The 21,221-nt window shown below is 45.1% G+C and overlaps 1 protein-coding gene across 3 annotated transcripts in view; it reads left to right on the top strand.

The window, feature by feature from the left end:
* Positions 1-21,221, top strand: part of LOC140425344 (1-aminocyclopropane-1-carboxylate synthase-like protein 1) — an 81,493-nt gene that overhangs the window by 33,722 nt on the left and 26,550 nt on the right. For all 3 annotated transcript variants that reach the window (XM_072509508.1, XM_072509505.1, XM_072509506.1), the window contains exons 4-7: positions 10,006-10,075; positions 12,935-13,001; positions 13,074-13,171; positions 13,262-13,339. In XM_072509508.1, the coding sequence (XP_072365609.1) occupies positions 10,006-10,075; positions 12,935-13,001; positions 13,074-13,171; positions 13,262-13,339 (313 nt within the window). The remainder of the gene's footprint in view (positions 1-10,005; positions 10,076-12,934; positions 13,002-13,073; positions 13,172-13,261; positions 13,340-21,221) is intronic.

The raw sequence follows: 21,221 nt of genomic DNA, 5'->3' as shown, positions 1-21,221 counted from the left end.
AGTCACAACAAAGTGAATTAACCACCAATTCTTATAAAATCCCTGAAGTCTTTGGCCCTACAGCTGCCAGGTTTGTAAGTTGAAACACAATTACTGTTTATTGATAACAAGGACTATCTTGAAATATGCAGTGAATACAACTGGACAACAGCAAGCTGTTCCTACCACTACTACTACCCACTTTAACTGTCCCGTCCTTGACTCACACACACAAGATAAACAAACGGGTGGAAAGAAGTAAAAATAATAAGGATGAAGGTCCCCTTTTTTTAGTAAGGGGAGGTCGTGCCTGACAAACCTGTTAGAGTTCTTTGAAGAGATAACAAATAGGTTAGACCAAGGAGAGCCAATGGATGTTATCTATCTTGACTTCCAAAAGGCCTTTGATAAGGTGCCTCATGGGAGACTGCTGAGTAAAATAAGGGCCCATGGTATTCGAGGCAAGGTACTAACATGTATTGACGATTGGCTGTCAGGCAGAAGGCAGAGAGTTGGGATAAAAGGTTCTTTTTCGGAATAGCAACCGGTGACGAGTGGTGTCCCGCAGGGTTCAGTGTTGGGGCCACAGCTGTTCTCTTTATATATTAACGATCTAGATGATGGGACTGGGGGCATTCTGGCTAAGTTTGCCGATGATACAAAGATAGGTGGAGGGGCAGATAGTATTGAGGAGGTGGGGAGGCTGCAGAAAGATTTAGACAGTTTAGGAGAGTGGTCTAAGAAATGGCTGATGAAATTCAACGTGGGCAAGTGCAAGGTCTTGCACTTTGGAAATAAGAATAGAGGCATGGACTATTTTCTAAACGGCGACAAAATTCTTAACGCTGAAGTGCAAAGGGACTTGGGAGTCCTAGTCCAGGATTCTCTAAAGGTAAACTTGCAGGTTGAGTCCGTAATTAAGAAAGCAAATGCAATGTTGTCATTCATCTCAAGAGGCTTGGAATATAAAAGCAGGGATGTACTTCTGAAGCTTTATAAAGCATTAGTTAGGCCCCATTTAGAATACTGTGAGCAATTTTGGGTCCCACACCTCAGGAAGGACATACTGGCACTGGAGCGGGTCCAGCGGAGATTCACATGGATGATCCCAGGAATGGTAGGCCTAACATACGATGAACGTCTGAGGATCCTGGGATTATATTCATTGGAGTTTAGGAGGTTGAGGGGAGATCTAATAGAAACTTACAAGATAATGAATGGCTTAGATAGGGTGGATGTAGGGAATTGTTTCCATTAGCAGGGGAGACTAGGACCCGGGGGCACAGCCTTAGAATAAAAGGGAGTCACTTTAGAACAGAGATGAGGAGAAATTTCTTCAGCCAGAGAGTGGTGGGTCTGTGGAATTCATTGCCACAGAGGGTGGTGGAGGCCGGGACGTTGAGTGTCTTTAAGACAGAAGTTAATAAATTCTTGATTTCTCGAGGAATTGAGGGCTATGGAGAGAGAGCGGGTAAATGAAATTGAAATCAGCCATGATTGAATGGTGGCGTGTACTCGATGGGCCGAATGGCCTTACATCTGCTCCTAGCTCTTATGGTCTTATAAGGATCTTTGCTTCAAATGGTGGTTCTTTAGCACGCTTTCCTCACAGCATGCTGGTTGACCTTTGGTTTAAGCTGGTATTGGTCTTCTTTGTAGATTCGTTCATTCAGGCTCACAGCAGGTTAGACAATGCAGTACTTACAAGCATCAGACTTTATGGAGACACTTTGGGCGCGATCTACCGGCCTCATCACGCCCAACTCTGGATACGACGAGGCGATTAAATCTCACGAGAGGCCTATCCCGGGAATTACGATGCTTGTTACGTCTTGTGACATCTAACGAGATCTCTCGAGGCTTCCCGATATGGATCTTGCTCTCAATGGGCGGGATCCAGATTTGCATATTCAAGTGAGTAGTTAATCTCACTTGAACATGTCTGCACCGGAGTTAAGGGAAAGGGGGATTAAGGGAATAAGCAGGGGCGGCACGATGGCACAGTGGTTAGCACTGCTGCCTCACAGCTCCAGGGTCCCTGGTTCAATTTCCAGCCTCTGGTGACTGTCTGTGTGGAGTTTGCCCTTTCTCCCCGTGTATGCGTGGGTTTCCTCCGGGTGCACCTGTTTCCTCTCTCAGTCCAAAGAGGTGCCGGTTAGGTGGATTGGCCATGGTAAATTGCCCCTTAGTGTCCAAAAGGTTAGGTGGGGTTACTGAGTTACGGGAAAAAGGTGGAGGCATAGGCTTCAGTAGAGTCTTCTTTCCAAGGGCTGGTGCAGACTCTATGGGCCGAATGGCCTCCTGCAGTGTAAATTCTATGATAATAAACAAGAAGAGCCCTTCCAACGGGAAGACACATTTTCCCTTTTAATAGAGGGGTCAACAACCAGGCGACATAGATTTAAGGTAAGGGCCAGGAGATTTAGAGGATATTACAATCCCAAATCAGTCTCCCAACAGTGGCTAGGATACTGGACTGAAACCACAATATTATAGTTTATTTGAAAGACTGTGCGGAAAGAATTATTCACTCTGGGAGTGCTTGCACAAAGAAATCGGGCTTGGTTGTTTTTAAATCACAACTTTTTATTATAACTATCATATTAAACTTTTTAAATTCACATCCAAAAAGAACTGCTTTTAATTTGCTACTTAAACACAACTACTCAATTTCCCATCAAACAACAACAAAAGAAACATACATCTCAATCTAACTTGCTGTGGGAGAATTGTGGATTCAGCATCAGGCAGATCAGAAAGCAACTTCTGCCTCCAAAGTTTCTCTACCCACTGCCTCTCTAATGCTTTCAAAATTTCTCTCTGCCTTCCTTGACTCCACCCAGCACCAGCAATGACCTCATCTCCTCAAGCTGAAAAACAACTTATCCCTGCAGGCTGCAAAGTACATTAACTCCCCAGGGACTTCCCCAGACAAACCACTGTGCATTACCCAGACTGAAAAACACATTCCTTTGTCAATTTCACCTGCTGGCTGCTAAAACCACCAGGCCCTGCAGAACAGAATTCTTTTTAAAACAAATGCATTCTAACCCCAGGCTTTTAACCTTTAAATTGCCCTACATTTATAATCTAATTTTCCTAACACCTTCCAATTGTCACAAGAGGATTTGAGGAAAAGTTTTTTCACTCAGAGGATGGTGGGAATCTGGAACTCCCTGCCTGAAAGGGTGGTAGAGGTGGGAACTCTCGCAACACTTGAGAAGCACTTAGATGAGCATTTGAAAATACCATAGCATACAAGGTACAGGCCATGTGCTGGAAAATGGTATTAGAATAGATCTGTGCTTGATGGCTGGTGCAGAAAAGATGGGCTAAATGGTCTCTTCCTGTGCTGTAAAGCGTTGATTCTAGGTAATCTTATTGAAATATCCAGATTCTGAGGGGTCTGATGAGATTAATGCTGAGAAGATGTTTCCCAACTCGAGGGAGTCTAGAACTAGGGGCATAGCTTCAGAGTAAGTGTTGCCATTAAGAGGGCAATAAGGATGAACCTCTTCTGTCATGGACAGGGGAGGGAGGGAGGCAGAACTAAACTCCTTAGAACCTTGCTGTCTGCCTGTTAGCAAAAGTATTTTTGAAATAAGTTGTGTGTTTTCCAACACCCTCCATGGATAATTTATGTTAAAATGTCTCACTGAAAACTCTTAAGTCAGAAGTATATTTTATTTACACATTCAAACCTGGGGAAAGAAACTTCATGGATACAATAAGAAGATAGAAAATAGGAGCGTTTATAACTAAAATGAGTTAAAGAGAAAGCATCACTCGATATGGATTTCATTTCACATGATTGCCAGAGTCCAGAAAATCTGCGTCCGTAGAGGGTTCCTTCACGGAGGAGCTATGTTACAGCTAAGTGAATAGGAAACATTCTACATCCTATCAAAGTTCCTTCAGGACCTGGTATGTTTCAGTAAGATCACCGTTCATTCTTATAAACCCTAATGAGTATAGGCCCAACCTGCTCAATATAGTCTCATTAAAGATTTGAGTGAACCTTCTCTGAACTGCTAACTAAACAGTATTATATCCTTTTCAAATAAGGGGACCAAAACTGTATGTACCTCGCATGTGGTCTCGCTAAGGCTCTGTACAGCTCAGTAAAACGTCACACTTTTCTATTCCGTTCCTTATGCAACAAATGCCGATGTTTAATTTGCCTTCCTGATCACTTGCTATATCTGCATACTAACATCGTGATTCATGTACCAGGGTGTCCAGATGCCTCTGTACCGCTGAGGTCTAAAATTGTTTTCTATTTAAATAGTAAACTGTTTTTCTATATTTCCCACCAAAGTAGACAAGTTCACAATTTCCCACTTTAAAGTCTACTGCCAAATTTATAACTAATGCCTCTACTATTTCTGCAGCCACTTGTTTTCCGACCTGAGGATGTGAGGCATCTGGTCTGGGACTTGTCAAACTTCAAATCTGATAGTTTACCTAGCATTTTTTCCTTGGTGATGGTGATTGTTTCAAGTTCCTCTTTACTTTCACCCTTTGATTTTTAAGTATCTTTGGGAAGTTCTGCAAGTCTTGTACAATGAAACAGGCCCAAACTATCGAGTTAAAGTCTCTGAGATTTCCTTGTTTTTCATTATTGTTTCCTCGCTAGAGGATGATTACTAACTTTAGTTATTTAGCACAGGGCTAAAGAGCTGGCTTTTAAAGCAGACCAAGGTAGGCCAGCAGCACGGTTCAATTCCTGTACCAGCCTCCCCGAACAGGCGCCAGAATGTGGCGACTAGGGGCTTTTCACAGTAACTTCATTTGGTGCCTACAATAAGCAATTTTCTTTTCATTTCTTTTCATTTCATTTCATTTTTCTTACTGTTTGTTTTTATATTACTAGCTAGCTTTCTCTCATACTCTACATTATCCCTCTTATTTAAAAAAGAAAATTATTCTTTGTTCGTCCTTAACTGACCTACCACTGTTCTTTGCCGATTTGTACAGTGCTTCTTTCAATTTGATACAATTATTTCCTTATTTAGCCATGGGTGATGCATCATCAAAGAGTCTTTCTTTCAGATTGGGATAAATCTTTGCTGGGAGTTATGTAATATCTCTAAGTCAATGCCTTACGGTGGTGCAGTGGTTAGCACTGCTGCCTCACAGAGCCAGGGACCCATGTTCGATTCTGAACTTGGGTGACTGTGAGTGTGAAGTTTGTATAATTTCCATGTGTCTGCATGGGTTTCCTCCAGGTACTCTGGTTTCCTCTCTCAGTCCAAATCTGTGCAGGTTAGGTGGATTGGGTATGCTAAATTGCACCTTGGTGGGTTTGAGGGGGATTGGGCCTAGTTGGGTACTCTTTTTTTTTTTTTTTTTCAGAGGGTTGGTGCAAATGCGATGGGCCGAATGGCCTCGTTCTGAACTGTAGGGTTCTCTGATGATTCTATGATGAAGTCTGTCACTGCATCTCTACTGTCCCTTTTAATCTAGTTTCCAAGTTCATGTTAGCCAGCCCTGCCTTCATACCCTTTTATAGTTAGCTTTATTTAGACTTCAAACACTTGTCTTAGAGCTGGACTTCTCCCCATCAAACTGAAGGTAAAATTCTATCATGTTTTCGAACATACTCAGAAAATAGAAGCAGGAGGAGGCCATTCGGCCCTTCTAGCCTGCTTCACCATTAATTTTCATCATGGCTGATCATCAAGTTCAATGCCCTGATCCCACTCCCTCTTCCCCTTCCGCCCCCCCCCCCCCCCCCCCCATATAATATTTATAATGATCTTTACTAGTGTCACAAGTATGCTTACATTAACGCTGCAATGATACTGTGGAAATCCCCCAGTTGCCACACTACGGCGCCTGTTCGGGTCCACCTGAGGGAGAATTCAGAATGTCCCATTCACCTAACAAGCACATCTTTCAGGACCCCTTGATCCCTTTAGCCCCAAGAGCTGTATCTAACTCCTTCTTGAAATTACACAACGTTTTGGCCTCAACGACTTTCTGTGATAGTGAATCCCACAGATTCACCACTCTTCGGTTGAAGAAATTTCTCCTCGCCTCAGTCCTAAAACGATTGACCTTTCTCCTCAAGTTATGACCCCTAGTTCTGGACTCCGCCACCATTGGGAACATTCTTTCTGAATCTACCCTGACTAATCCTGTTAGAATTTTGTAAGTTTCTATGACATTCCGTGTCCCCCCCCCCCCTTACTCTTCTAAATTCAGTATAATCCTAACTGACTTTGTGTCTCCTCCTATGTCAGTCCCACCATCCCAGCAATCAGCCTGATAAACTTTTGCTGCACTCCCTCCATAGCAAGAACATCCTTTCTCGGATAAGGACACCAAAACTGCATACACTACTCCAGGTTTGACCTCACCAATGCCCTGTACAAATGCAGTAAAACATCTCTATTCCTATACTTAAATCCTCTTGCTCTGAAGGCCACCATACCATTTGCCTTCTTTACTGCCTGCTGTACCTGCACACTTGCTTTCAACAGCTGATACACAAGGACACTTGAGTATCCACCTCTCTCAATTTACACCCTTCAAGGGCTGGTTTATCTCTGAGCTAAACACCTGGGGCGAAATTCTCCGGAAACGGCGCGATGTCCGCCGACTGGCGCCCAAAACGGCGCCAAACAGACGGGCATCGCGCCGCCCCAAAGGTGCGGAATGCTCCGCATCTTTGGGGGCCGAGCCCCAACATTGAGGGGCTAGGCCGACGCCGGAGGAATTTCCGCCCCGCCAGCTGGCGGAATCGGCCTTTGTTGCCCCGCCAGCTGGTGCGGAAATGACATCTCTGGCCGGCGCATGCGCGGGAGCGTCAGCGGCCGCTGGAAGTTTCCCACGCATGCGCTGTGGGGAGAGTCTCTTCTGCCTCCGCCATGGTGGAGACCGTGGCGGAGGCGGAAGGGAAAGAGTGCCCCCACGGCACAGGCCCGCCCGCGGATTGGTGGGCCCCGATCGCGGGCCAGGCCACCGTGGGGGCACCCCCCGGGGCCAGATCGCCCCGCGCCCCCCCCCCCCCAGGACCCCGGAGCCCGCCCGCGCCGCCTTGTCACGCCGTTCAAAAGAAGGTTTAATCCACGCCGGCGGGACAGGCAATTTATCGGCGGGACTTCGGCCCATGCGGGCCGGAGAATCGAGCGGGGGGGCCCGCCAACCGGCGCGGCCCGATTCCCGCCCCCGCCGAATATCCGGTACCGGAGACTTCGGCAACCGGCGGGGGCGGGATTCACGGCAGCCCCCGACGATTCTCCAACCCGGCGGGGGGTCGGAGAATGAATCCCCTGGTTTGTGATGCAGAACAAGGCCAGCAGCGCAGGTTCAATTCCCGTACTAGCTTACTCGAACTGGCGATGGAATGTGGCGACTAGGGGCTTTTCACAGTAAGTTCATACTTGTGACGATAAAAGGTTATTATTATTATTATTATTATCTGCCTTCCTATTTTTTGCTACCACAGTGGATAACCTCACATTTATCCACATTATACTTCACCTGTCATGCATGTGGCCACTTACTCAGCCTGTCCAAATCCCGCTGAAGCATTTCTGAAATCTCCTCACAGCTCACCCTCCCACCCAACTTTATATCATTTACAAATTTGGAGATAATACATTTAGTTCCCTTGTCCAATATTAATGTGAACAGTTGAGGTCCTAGCACAGATCCTTGCAGTACCCCGCTAGTCACTGGTTATGATTTCTGTTGCCTACAGGCTTCTTTACATGATTTACTGACTAATCCTGTCTTCTTGCACTTCATCGGGCCTAGAATAGTCTGTTGCCTGGTTGGTTCTCGAAAGTACTATTCTAAGCATGCATTTGTATGAACTCATTTTCCAGGCTACCTTTGCCAATATGATTCACCAATTTACCTGTAGATTAAAGTCACCCATGACTATTGCAGTACATTTCTTACTCATCCCATTTATTCTTGTACACTCTATCCTAACCTGCAACTACTGTTAGGGGCTTATAAATTACTCCCACCGATGATCTCTTACCTTTTCTGTTCCTTATCTTTATCCAAACTGATTCTACATTTGCTCTTTTAAGCTAAGGTAATCTCCTACTGGTTACTAATAACATCCTTGATCAACAGAGCTACCCCCCCCCCCCCTTTGTTCAAAATTTCAAATATCTCTCCATATTCATATCCCAGCCTTGGCCTTCTTGCAACCATGGGCGGGATTCTCCCCTACCCGGCGGGGGGTTCCGGCGTAATGGAGTGGGGGGAACCACTCTGGCGTTGGGCTGCCCCAAAGGTGCGGAAGTCTCCACACCTTTAGGTGCCAAGCCCTCACCTTGAGGGGCTAGGCCCGCGCCGGAGCGGTTTCCGCTCCACCGGCTGGCAGGAAAGGCCTTTGGCGCCACACCAGCCGGGGCCGAAAGGTCTTCGTCGGGCGACGCGGGCCCGCGCATGCGCAGGCGAGGGAGTCTCTTCCACCTCCGCATAGTGAAGACCATGGCGAAGGCGGAAGAAAAAGAGTGCTGCCATGGCACAGACCCGCCCGCGGATCGGTGGGCCCCGATCACTGGCCAGGCCACTGTGGGGGCACCCCCCGGGGGCCTGATCATCCCCCCCCCCCCCCCACCCCGCCCAAAGAACCCGGAGCCCGCCTGCGCCGCCTTGTCCCGCCGTTCAAAAGGTGCTTTAATCCACGCTGGCGTGACAGGCATTCCAGCAGCGGGACTTCGGCCCATCGCGGACCGGAGAATCTGCGGGGGTGGACCCGCTGACCAGTGCGGTGCGATTCCTGCCCCCGCTGAATCTCTGGTGGTGGAGACTTCGGGACACAGCGGGGGCGGGATTCACGCCAGCCCCCTGCGATTCTCCGACCCGGCGGGGGTCAGAGAATCCTGCCCCATATCTTGTAATGTCTCCCAGATTATACATGTACATTTCTATCTGTGCAAACAGTTCCGCATTTTATTATGAGTACTGTGTGCATTCAGGTTTAGAGACTTTAACTGGTTTTTTTTCTTGGCATATTTGCAATCCCTAGCCTTATCTGTTGATGCATTCTTTACACTATGTCCCTTGTTGCTCACTCTGGTTATTATTACCTAAATTGTTGCCCTGCTCTATTACATCGTTATTTCCCTTTGATTTACCACATTTCTGCTGAAGATCCCTTCCTCCCCACTATTTTAAAGCCCTCTCCACAGCTCTAGATATATATGACTTGGTAGAACACTGGTCCCAGCAGGTGAAGGCTGTCCCAAAGGTAGAGCTCCTACTTTCCCCAGTATTGGTACCAGTGCCCCATTAATTGAAACCCATTTCTCCCACAATTTTTGATAATCCAGAGATTATTTCCTTTTTGAGGTTCTGCTTTATAATTTATCTCTTAGCTGCTCATACCAAGCCCCCGAGCAGATGTCCTGAACCCTGGCGCTGCAATCTTCTGGACTCCTGCTCTGACTATGCTATCTCTTACTACTGCTGCTACATTGCTAGTTACTCCCTATTTGAATGACGTCCTGACACATGGGGCCATGGTCAATTTGCTTATCCACCTTTCAGCCTCCAAGCTCATCCCTACAACAGGTGAAGTCTTGTACCTGTTGTACTAATAACTTGTACCTATTGGACAGGAAAGTGGAGTTGAGACCAAGATCAGATCAGCCATAATCGTGCTGACTGATATATTCTTGTATGTTCAGTTTGGCATGTATTTTGTTTTTCTTTCTACTGATTTTAAAGTTAATGCTATGAAAGTGATGAATGTTCTTTTTGACAAAAATGTCTCTTGATGCATTGAAATGGAATAATGGACCAAAATAGGGCGCTTTGGTGCTTGCGCCATTTGAGCAAGCATTTCTTAAATTTCTTTAAAAATTTCAGAACATTTATAACCACAGCTCACGTATAGACTTGGATATATCTTTAAACTTTAAATGAACGAATAGAACGATTAATGATTCTTAAATCTACTAAAATCTTTTTTCTCACTTTTGCTGGACTTTTGTATGTCGTAATGTTACTGAACCAAAATTGAGTGTTCCTGTCAACATTATCTGTTTGTTTCAGTTTCAGACACAAAATTGCCAAATTTCTCACTGACTATGCCAGGGCTCCAAAAGCATTGAATCCAGAGCACGTAAGAAATATCAGTACTTTGTTTTGCCTTTCATATTTAATTATCTCTTTAAATTGTATTTTTGTTTAGTGATAGGTAATTGCGCTTGACTTGGAGTCTTGCTTAACTTTACTAATATATTTCTGTGAAATAAGGAAGGGATCGAAGTTGCTGGGACTTGGTGGCATCTTCACATTCTTGTTGTTGCCCTTTAATATACTGGGGTCAAAAGTGCTGGCTGCGGAATCTGCATTACTAATTTGTCCAGAAATGTATAGTACGTTTCCTGCCAGCTGTTGGTAAGCTAGTTCTACATTGGCCTGCACTCATTGTTGGTGCAGTGTGTTTTTCAACCCTAGTAGACTTCCTACATTGCAATTCATTTCACTGGTTCATGCTTATCTTCTGATTTATTTTCCTCCTGCAATACTGCTGTTCAGGAGCTAAAAGGAAAGCAGTGGAATTTATTGCTGAGACTAGTTTGTAATTAGTTTTTGTTCCAGTCAAAACTACTCTCTCCATATTTTTTTTCCATGCATGGTGGTAGCTGAGCAATATCAAAGGGAAAAGGTAAAGGACACTAAGATAAAACATTCCGCAGTCTCTTTTGTGAAAGAAACAACAAATGGTACTGCTAATTCCTGCTATCTATTGTCTTGTTCCACAGCTGGTATGGCGGGGGAAATGATTAAACAAAATTAAAATCACCCCTTTCCTATTTTAGGGCCCATAGATTGATTTTAATTTGTTCTTGGGAATGTGAGCATTGCTGGCAAGCCCAGCAGTTATTGCCAATCCTTAATTGCCCTTGGTAGGGGTAAGCTAAGTAGTTTTTGTTCTATACACTTCTTGAATCTCTGCAGTCCATGTGCTGTTTGGGAGGAAATCTGGGATTTTACCCACCGACAGTGATATAGTTCCAAGTAAGGATGATGTGCAACCTGAAGGAGAGCTTAAGGTGGCAGTGTTCCCATAAGGCTGCTGCCCATGTGCTTTCTAGTTGGTAGAGATTGTGTGTTTGGAGGATGCTGTTAAAAGGAGCATCAGTGCATCTTGTAGGTTGTACATACCGTGCACAATTCGTGGAGGGAGTAAATGTTTAAGGTAGTGGATGGGCTGCCATATAGACGTGCTTCTTTTCCAGCTTAATATCAAGACAAGTGGAGAGAATGCCAATAATAATCCTGACTTCGTTGAGGAATTCCTGGGGCTGAGATGGTTGGTCTCCGATAACAACAACCATCCTCCTTTGTGCAAGTTATGACTGCATCCAATGGAGAGTTTTTCTCATGATTCCCATTGACTTCAATTTTGCCCGGAGTCATCAATGCCACACTTAGTCAAATAATGCAATGTCAATGGCAAGCGGCTCTTTTGTCCATGTTTAGACCAAGGTGGTAATGAGCTCTGGTGCTGAATGCCCTTGTGGAACTGGATGTGGCAGGACTGCAGAGCTTTGATCTGACCCTGTAGTTGGGGGATTACTGAGCTCCCTCTATAGCTTGCTGCTTCTGCTGTTACGCAGGCATCCTTTGTTTGCACTTGTTAAATTGAATTATAATGTAATGAGCTACGCCATGAATTTGAAGCCCAAGGCTTAACTTGAGCTTGTCTTTGTGTGGGGAATTTTGCCACTGTTCAGCTGAGTTACTAGCTAGATACTAGCTGGCAGCAGCATCCTTTCATCTACAAAAGATGATGGATACAGAGCAAACAAATCCATTTCAGATCAGGTAGCTACATAAGACTCACCTTTGATGATGGCTGAAGAGGCCAATCTTTGAGAGACAGGCTCTGCTGCAAGTGCTGCATATAAAGCCACCAGGTGTCGTGGGTTGTTCTTGTTGCCTAGCCAATAGTCACAGTGTTGGTGCATGCCGGCCAACAGCTGGTGTTGCCATTATCCTCTGTTGTTAGTTGACGATTCGCAGGTGTGATAATCAATGTTTAGGATCTCCATGTCATGCTTACAAGCATCCTTGAAGCAGAGCTTGATAATCTTTATTGTCGCAAGTAGGCTTACATTAACACTGCAATGAAGTTACTGTGAAAATCCCCTAGTCGCCACACTCCGGCGCCTGTTCGGGTACACGGGGAGAATTCAGTATGTCCAATTCACCTAACAGCATGTCTCTCAGCACTTGTGTGAGGAAACCCGAGTACCCGGAGGAAACCCATGCAGACACTGGGAGAACCTGCAGACTCTGTACAGACGTTGATTCAAGCCGGGAATCGAACCTGAGATCCTGGCGCTGTGACGCAACAGTGCTAACCACTCTGCTACCGTGCCGCCTACTTGATGAGACCTACTTGCCACCTGTCTCCGGCTGCCTCAACATAGTGAAGGCCCTTGGATATGTGACCCTTTCCATCCTGCTGACGTGCCCGAGCCAACAAAGCCACCTGTTTCAGCGTAAACAAATTTGGAGCTCTTTGAGGGGACTGCTGCATTCGCGATTTTGTCTTGCTAGGATAGTCGCTGCAGACAGTGAAGATAGAAATTGTTGACCTTTCTGATAGCTGTACATGTCCCCTGGTTCGCAGTCATACAGCAAAGTGCTGAGAGTTTAGGCCTTCCAATTCATCAGCTTGATCCTCGGTCAGCTTGAGCCACGTGTGTTTCATGAATTGCCAAAGGTGGCAACTGCTTTCCCTGCACAGGTATCAAGTTTCCTAAACTATTTATTGTGTCTGAACTTCTTCAACTACTAAGTGTGCATGTTTAAAGAAATCTGTTCACGTTGGCATGCCCTGTAATCTTAGGGGGCTTCGAAAGAATATTTTGAAATAAATATCCAATATAGTCAAAATTAATGACTCTTGCCAAACACTGTTTTTTAAAAATCACTGGTTTTGACTTCATTTCTCTGCACTTTTTAGATTGTGGTCATGAATGGATGTTGTTCCATCTTTGCTGCACTCTCTGTGGTTTTATTTGACCCTGGAGGTAAATTCAGTCATTATTTTTATTTTGCTTAGCTTTTTTTGACTCCAGTAAAGCTAATTTTCTTTTTTGAAGATGGCTACCTGATTCCAACTCCGTATTTTGGTGGTGTGAATCCAGATATGTGGCTTTATGGAGATGTTCAAGCTGTGCATGTACCTTTGGATAGTAAGGTATGTGAATGAAATGTAACTCTCTTATTTTTGTTTTTAATCTAAAGTTGCAATGGGAAAACTAAGATTTTAAAAAATATTTATTTTTAGATGTCGGGTGGTGAAAGTTTTCCCTTTCAGCTAACAGTGAAAAAACTTGAAGCAGCTATGCAGAAAGCAAACGAGCAGGTACACTGAACTGTTTTAGGAAGAAAAAAAGATTTGTATTTAGGATATTTATTTCGCGGGTTTGAGATGTTCCAAAGTGCTTCACAGTTGAGTATTTTTGGAATGTCGTTGTCACTGTTGTAACGTAGGAAATAGCAATGTGATAATGACCAGATAATTTGTTTTTGTGGTGTTGATTTGAGGGATAAATATTGGCCAGAACAGGGGGATAATTCCCCTTCTCTTCAAAATAGTACCATGCAATTTTTACATCCAGCCGAGAAGGACTCTTGTATAATGTCCTATTTGAAAGATGACGACTGTCAGCCCAGGTATTTGTCCTTGAATTTCTGGAATGGGACTCAAACCCACAACCTTCGATCTCAGGGGAAAGTGCTATCCACTGAGCATTGGCTGACATAGTTCATTTTATGCTTGTAATGTTTCATGGGTAGGCATACAATAAAGTCATACGTTGGAATATTCAGGAGTTGGATTATACAGTGCACCTAATTGTTATTCAAACTTGATGAGCACAATTGGCAATGCAGCAGGGCTGAAGTTTTAAAACTGTAAATTATTATTGTGCATTTTTATGTTTAGTCAAATATTTTTATTAAATTATCAAATATAAACAATAACATACATATTGGTAAATATATATATTATATAAAACTGAATCAAGAGTAAAGAAGTGTTTTAAAAAGTACAATGGAACAAGAAATCCCTATATTTAAACTAACCACTTATAACTCAACCCCCCTAACCCTCATACGTGTCTAAGTCTTTAAAGAATTAAATGAATGGCTGTCACCTCTGGTAGAACCTCCCCACCGAGCCCCTGATGATATACTTAACTTTTTCCAGATGAGAGACCAATGTCATATCTTCCACCCATACGGATGCTTTGGGCGGTAGGGGAGTTCTCCATTTAAGTATCATATAGAATCATGGAATTTACAGTGCAGAAGGAGGCCATTCAGCCCATCGAGTCTGCACCAACCCTTGGAAAGCGCTCCCTACCTAAGCCCACGCCTCCACCCTATCCCCGTAACCTGACCTAACCTTTTAGGACACTAAGGGCAATTTAGCATGGCCAATCCACCTAACCATCTTTGGACTGTAGGTGGAAACCGGAGCCCCCAGAGGAAACCCACGCAGACAGTTAGCCGAGGCAGGTATTGAACCCGGCCCGGGACCCTGGAGCTGTGAGGCAGCAGTGCTAACCATGGTGCCACCATGCTATCTGTATATTTGCCTTCCGGCTATTAAGGAAACAAATGCAAGAACATCCGCCCCCGCTCCTGAATGGCATGACGAAGAGTCCGAGACTCCAAATATTGCAACCAGTGGGTTTCTAGGGTTATCTGTAAAATCTTGGATATCGAGTTGAAAAAGGAAACCCAGTATCGAGCAAGCTTAGGACAAGACCAGAACGCATGCGTGTGGTTAGCTGCCGTAAGTGAACAGCAGTCCCACTTGTTCTCCTCGTCCTTGCCTTTGTCCGATGTGTTCTATCTAATACTTTGAACTGAATCAAACTCAGTCTGGCACAAGGTGACGTGGAGTTCACCCTGCAGAGGGCTTCCCTCCAAGCTTCCTCAGTAAACACAGAGCTTAGCTCCTTCACTCATTTCTCGTATACTCTATTCAAAAGGGCAGGATCCGAAGATAGAATGCGGTTGTACAGGTTTGAGGTAGACCCTCTCCTCTGCTGTTCTAAGGCCAAGACATTTTCCAGCAGGGAAGAGGGTGGGGTCAGGGGAATAGCTAAAATAACTTGCCTGAGAAATCCTGAGTTTGAAAGAAATGAAAAAGGTTGGAGCCAGTCAGACTGTATCTGTCCGTGAGTTTTTTAAGCTTCCTTCTAGAAATAATTCACCAAAGTGAATTCTATGAAAGTGCACCAGACCTTCCGTTCTCCAGGACCTGAACGATGGGTCCAAGCTAGAAGGCACGAGGAAGTGGTTGTCAAAAATCGGGGCAAGTGAGGACAGTGAGCAAAGGTTGAATTGCTGCTGGGACTGTTTCCAAATCCTGAGGGAGGAGAACACCCACAGGACTTGAGAAAAGACAGACGGGAGAAGGGCAGCAGCACAGCAATTGTGTGTAGGGAAGAGGCTGTGGAGCAAGACCGAGCCTCCATTTTACTCCAGTTCGACCTCTGGTCACTGAGCCATTGTAGAATTTTCTATACGTTGGCAGCCCAGTAATAAAACAGGAGATTTGGGATGGCAAAGCCTCCCGATCCTCTGTCTCTCTGAAGCAGAGCGCTGTGGATTCTGGGATTCCTACCTGCCCAGATAAAAGCTGATATTAATTTGTTAACTGTAATAAAAAATGGGGATACATTTAAATAAGAATAGAAACCTTGGGAGCACATTCAACTTGACAGTTTGGACCCTGCCCGCAAGAGTCTGAGGAAGACTTTTCCACCTCTCTTTTAACCTTACTGACTAGGCTTGAATAGTTCAGTTTGTGGAGCAAAGCCGAGTTATGGGCTACGCGGATCCCCAGGTGTCAGAAATTAGAGGGTGAGAAAAGAAACCACAGCAAACCAAGCCGAGCCTCTTTGGTTGATGGGTTCACTGGAAGACACTCACTTACCCACATTTAACTTCTATCCTGAGAATGTGCCAAATCTTGTGAGTATCCTCATAATGTTGTCTATTGAGGAGGCCGCTTCTATAATATAAAGGAGTAGATCATTGGAGTAGGGTGAGACCCTATGCTCCACTCCCTCACGGTATATTCCCCTCCATCAATCCGAAGACCTTAGCACTATCGACAGAGGTTCAATGGCCAGCGCAAAGAGCAATTGAGAAAAGGGCAGCCCTGTCTAGTACCCCTGCCTCGCAGAAAATATTCTGAGGAAACCATATTTGTACGGATGTTGGCTTTTGGGGCATTGTACATCAGATAAAGCGAGGAGGAAAATTTGGGGTCAAATGCAAATCTACCCAAGATCTCAAAAAGGTAGTTCCACTCCATGCTATGAAATGCTTTTTCTGCATCCAAAGATACTATGACTTTAGGGTCCCGAGCAGATGGGGGGAGGAAAGGACAATGTTCAAGACATGTCCGACATTGGCCGACAACTGTCTGCCTTTAATGAATCCTGTCTGATCTTCCGATATAACCAGAAAACAGGGCTCCATTCGGGATATCAAGACTTTAGCCAGTAGTTTAACGTGTGTTTAGGAGTGAAATGGATTGGTAGGTGTCATGTGAGTGTACATTTAATAAATAGGTGTTTAAGAAATGTGCCTTTAAGAAATGGAACTGCTCATGTTACTGAAGTGATGTCAGAGTGTGAGGGGGAGCTTGTACTCCTGCTTTTTGAGTTTCAGTTTGAGAGAGCAGCTTGGGTGTGTCTGTGTGTTTCCAGTGAGCTGCATGAAGAAAACAAAGAGGCTGTAGCTGAAGTAACCAAAAGCAGCAGCTTAGTCTATAGGGGTTATCTTTGAATTAATGGGTGTTAAGATATTCAATGGTTGTTTAAAAAAGGTTAACTTGAGTTGATAGAATAAACATTGTTTTGTTTTAAAAAACACTTGTCCATTTATGCTGTATCAACCTGTAGAGTGCGCCGTGTGCTCCCCACACCACAATCTATTAAAAAATGTGGGTCAGTTGAACTCCATGATACACTTTGGGGTTCTATAAACTCTGACCCATAACAGTAGGGTCCACACTCAACTGGATCCTTGCCTTCTTTGTCATTTGTGTAAGGGTCAGGGACAGTGACCCCCTAGACAGTGATTTATTAAACATGTCCAATGATAGAGGTGTGAGTTGCTCTTAGAACCTCTTATAAAATTTGGATGGGAAGCCGCCAGGGCCAGGAACTTTGCCAGATTGCAGCCAACCGATACATTTCTGCATTTCTTCTGGGCTTAAGGGGGATTCCAGTTCCAGTTTCCTGCTTACCTCAATAGCCGGGATGTGTAAACCATCTCGAAACCTCATGTCCAAGGTATCTGGAGGAATCTCTGACTCATATAGCTCGTGGTAATATGAGCTGAAAGCCGCATTAACCTGGAAAGTGGTTGACACAAAGTTGCCTTCTTTGTTCCGAATCTGAGGGATTTCTCGGGAGGCAGCCTGTTTCTTGCGTTGCTGCGCAAGAAGATGACCCGCCTTTTCCCAAAGTTCGTAGAAGGTGCCCCTAGAACATAATAACTGATGTACCTCTTTGTTCATGGAAATCAACTTGAATTGAAATTGCAAATTTTATCTATTCATCAGTAGACCTGGTGTTGGGGAAAATGAAGATGGAGTACGCTGGCCTTTGTTGTTTCACTCTCTCCTGTTTCATGATGTGATGAGATAATCTCACCCCTTATGACGGCCTTCAGGGTTTCCCAGGGTGTTGGACGAGAAATTGACTCTGGTTTGGTGAGCTTGATAAAGTCCGCTATGGCAGCCAACAAAGGCTCACAAAATTTGTCATCCGACAGTAAAGTGGTGTCTCATCACCATGGTGTTAGAGAGGGCCAAAATCAAAGCAAAAGTCAGCAAAATGAGGGGCATGATCCACGATGACAATTGCTGAGTTCTCACCGAGGGGAGGAGGGATTTGTCAACAATAAAAATAAAAAAAATTTGGATGAGGCGCGGTGAACATGTGGGGGAAAAAAAAGGAAAATTCTTTACTGTTTGGATGCAGAAAGCAGCACGAGTGAAACCCTCCAATCCGTTCCATGAAAGAGGTCAATGCCCTGGACATCCCAGTTTGGATCAGGGATTTTGGCAAGAAACAGTCCAATTTAAGGTCCAGGACACACTTTAAGACATCTTCCAGGATCATCCGGTGTGAGTCTATAAGCCGGGGAGGAGGTTTACCAGGGAGTTTATGAAGCTCAGGTCATCCCAGTTGGGAGCATAAATATTTACTAAAATAACCAGAGTTTTTTTCCAGCAAACCACAGAATAATGTAACGACCATTGGGGTCATCCATATACCGCGAGGGAGTAAAGACCAGTGTCCACTTCACTGGTCCGTTCAAACTCCTCGCCTTCCACGTTATAAGGCGAAACAAGATCTCTTTTCCCCCCCCCCCCCCACCCCCTTTATAAACAAAGTAAGATTTAAACATTGTTCAGACCAAGCTTCTGATCAAACAAGTTTGCATTTTCTGGGGAGTAAATAGGTAATCCTTCCACTTGACAGAAACTCTGAGGCGGGTTGAGTATAATAACCCGAATCGGCGGGTTGAGTATAATAACCCGAATCGAAACCTTTCATAGAGCAGCAATCACGCCGTAAAAGCTGCTCTCCTTTTCCAAGTCGGCGCTAAGATCCTGGTACAACCGGATTGAATGACCATCCCATTTCGCATCCCTGCGTTCCCTGGCCCATCAAAGGACTTGTTCTTTTGATGATTGCCTGTGGGGTTCCCAGCACAGGTTTTCTGCTGCAGTGCGCAATGGGCACGATCTAGCTCTGGGGGGAGATATAAAAACACCCTCGCCCACCATCCTGGTCAGCATATTAGATACATATTCCTGGGGGTGTTCTCTCCCATCCTCTCAGGCTACCCCTCAGGCTACCCACGTGGCAGATATTTTGACTTCAGGACTTGTGCTTCCATGCTGCCCTTGAAAACAAGTGGCTAGCACTGTGGCTTCACAGCGCCAGGGGCCCAGGTTCGATTCCCCACTGGCTCACTGTCTGTGCGGAGTCTGCACGTTCTCCCCGTGTCTGCGTGGGTTTCCTCCGGGTGCTCCGGTTTCCTCCCACAGTCCAAAGAAGTGCAGGTTAGGGGATTTGCCATGATAAATTGCCCTTAGTGTCCAAAAAGGTTACGAGGGGTTATGGGGATAGGGTGGAAGTGACGGCTTAAGTGGGTCGGTGCAGACCCGATGGGCCGAATGTCCTTCTTCTGCACTGTATGTTCTATGTCACTTGCTATGGATTTAAAATATTTATTAGATTCCAATACCGAGGGCAGGTCTTTCTCGAGCGCTACGATCCAGTCACTGTGATCAGAGGGGGCTTGTTCCATATTTCTCACTGTGTCTCCATGTGCCTCCAGAATTTTGTTCATTCCTTCTAGTTTGCTCGCTATCTGTGCCAGGGACCCATCCACCGCCTTTTAACTTCCCCAGCCAGGTCTTGATGGTGCTTCTTTTCTCAGACGCCATGATGCGGCTGATGCCGTCTGCTGACGGGCATCTGGGGGAGGGGGAGCTCGCCGCCGCCATTTGTTTCCTGCTGAATCCTGGATGCCTGCGAGTCCAGGGAACACATCCGGTCCCCCTTTTTACAGTTTTTATTACGCATATTCTACAGTCCTATTATTCCTCCAGTGATTTCGAGCTGTTTTTTTTCCTTGGACGTTTGAGCTGCTGCCCGCTGCACCGTGAGGTTCCGGCATGGAGTGAAGAGTCTCTGGATGCATGCGTCTTCCTCACATCCGCTACCTGAAGCCATTATTGAATATATGTACATTTTCTGTACATTGCTTAAACACACAAAAGGCAGGTTTTTCAAACTGTTGTACGTAAATAACATTTCATGAACTGAATTTATAATTGACCAGGACGATGCTACTTACAGTCAATGATAAAAAAGTGAAAAATGATTAGTTTATCAGTTTTTGTTCAAGTGATACAACATGACAGAACCAATTGTTTTGTGTCTGGGATCTCTTTCCTGAGCTTATCAAGTTCCCTTTTGCTAAACTTTTGATTTACTGTTTTTGCATTTTTTTTCTTTAGTTTCAATTTTATCCACAACTCTTTATCCAGCATTTCTCATTCTTGGCTCCTAGGATATATTTTCCTGTTCATCTTATCTGTATCCTCATTTCTTCAGTTTTGATTTTCTGTAATGTATTTATTGCTTGTTCTTTTATTATCTATATCCCTCTCAGTAATTATCTTAACCTTATTCATGTTGGGCCCATTTGTTTTTCCGTTGCTAGGTCTAGCTGTGCTTCCTCACTTGTTGGGTTCATTTGGGTCATAAGTGTGTGTGCGTCCTGGGCATTACCATGGACCAGATACTGACAGGAACAGCCACATAAAAACTGCAGCTGGAAGATCAAGTCAGAGGCTGGAGATTCTAAGGCGAGTAAATCACCTGTCTCCCCAAAGCCTGTCCATCATCTACAAGACTAGTCAGGAGTGTGATGGAATACTCCCTGTCATGATATCCATATTAACATATCATGGTGCAATCACACACACACACACACACTGATGGACAGGTAGATGGACCAACCAACACACACACAACATCACAGCCAATCACCAGTGAGAACACACGCAATATAAAACAGGGAACACCACAGTTCCCGTGCATTCTACCAGGAGATAGCTCAGAGCACAGAGCTCACAGCGTGCCACTCAGACATACACCATGTGCTGAGTGCCTCACAAAGATAGTGCTAGGTCTGGGTCCACAGGTTAGCTGGTGAAGTACGAACCAGAGCCAGAAGTTAATAGTTATTATTGTACAGAATAATAAAACCGAGTTGTACCATCCACAACCGTGTTGGTTCGTTTGTGTATCGGAACACCCAACACGACATGATACCAGGACTGGAAACTCGCCAGCGACTGTGAGACCTACCTGCAACTCTTCAGAGATCTGACATCCTGCGCCATGGACACCATCAGCCCGCCTCAGCCACTCTAAATCGCTGGAAATCCCGGCGTCAACTGGAAGCTGTTTAAACAGCGCTTCCGGCTCTTGCTAGAAGCCACAAACGGGGAGATTGCATCGGACACCAGGAAGATCACCCTCCTCCTCTCCACGGCGGGGCAACACGCCATCCACATCTACAACTCCCTGGCATTCGCGGAAGGCGAGGACAAGACGAAGTACAAGACGGTCCTTCTAAAATTTGAGGAACACTTCAGCGTGGAAGTTAATGAGAGCTTCGAGAGGTATCTC

Source organism: Scyliorhinus torazame, chromosome 6 (assembly GCF_047496885.1).
Source record: "Scyliorhinus torazame isolate Kashiwa2021f chromosome 6, sScyTor2.1, whole genome shotgun sequence".
NCBI lineage: Eukaryota > Metazoa > Chordata > Chondrichthyes > Carcharhiniformes > Scyliorhinidae > Scyliorhinus > Scyliorhinus torazame.
This window is presented reverse-complemented; position numbering and strand designations above follow the sequence as displayed.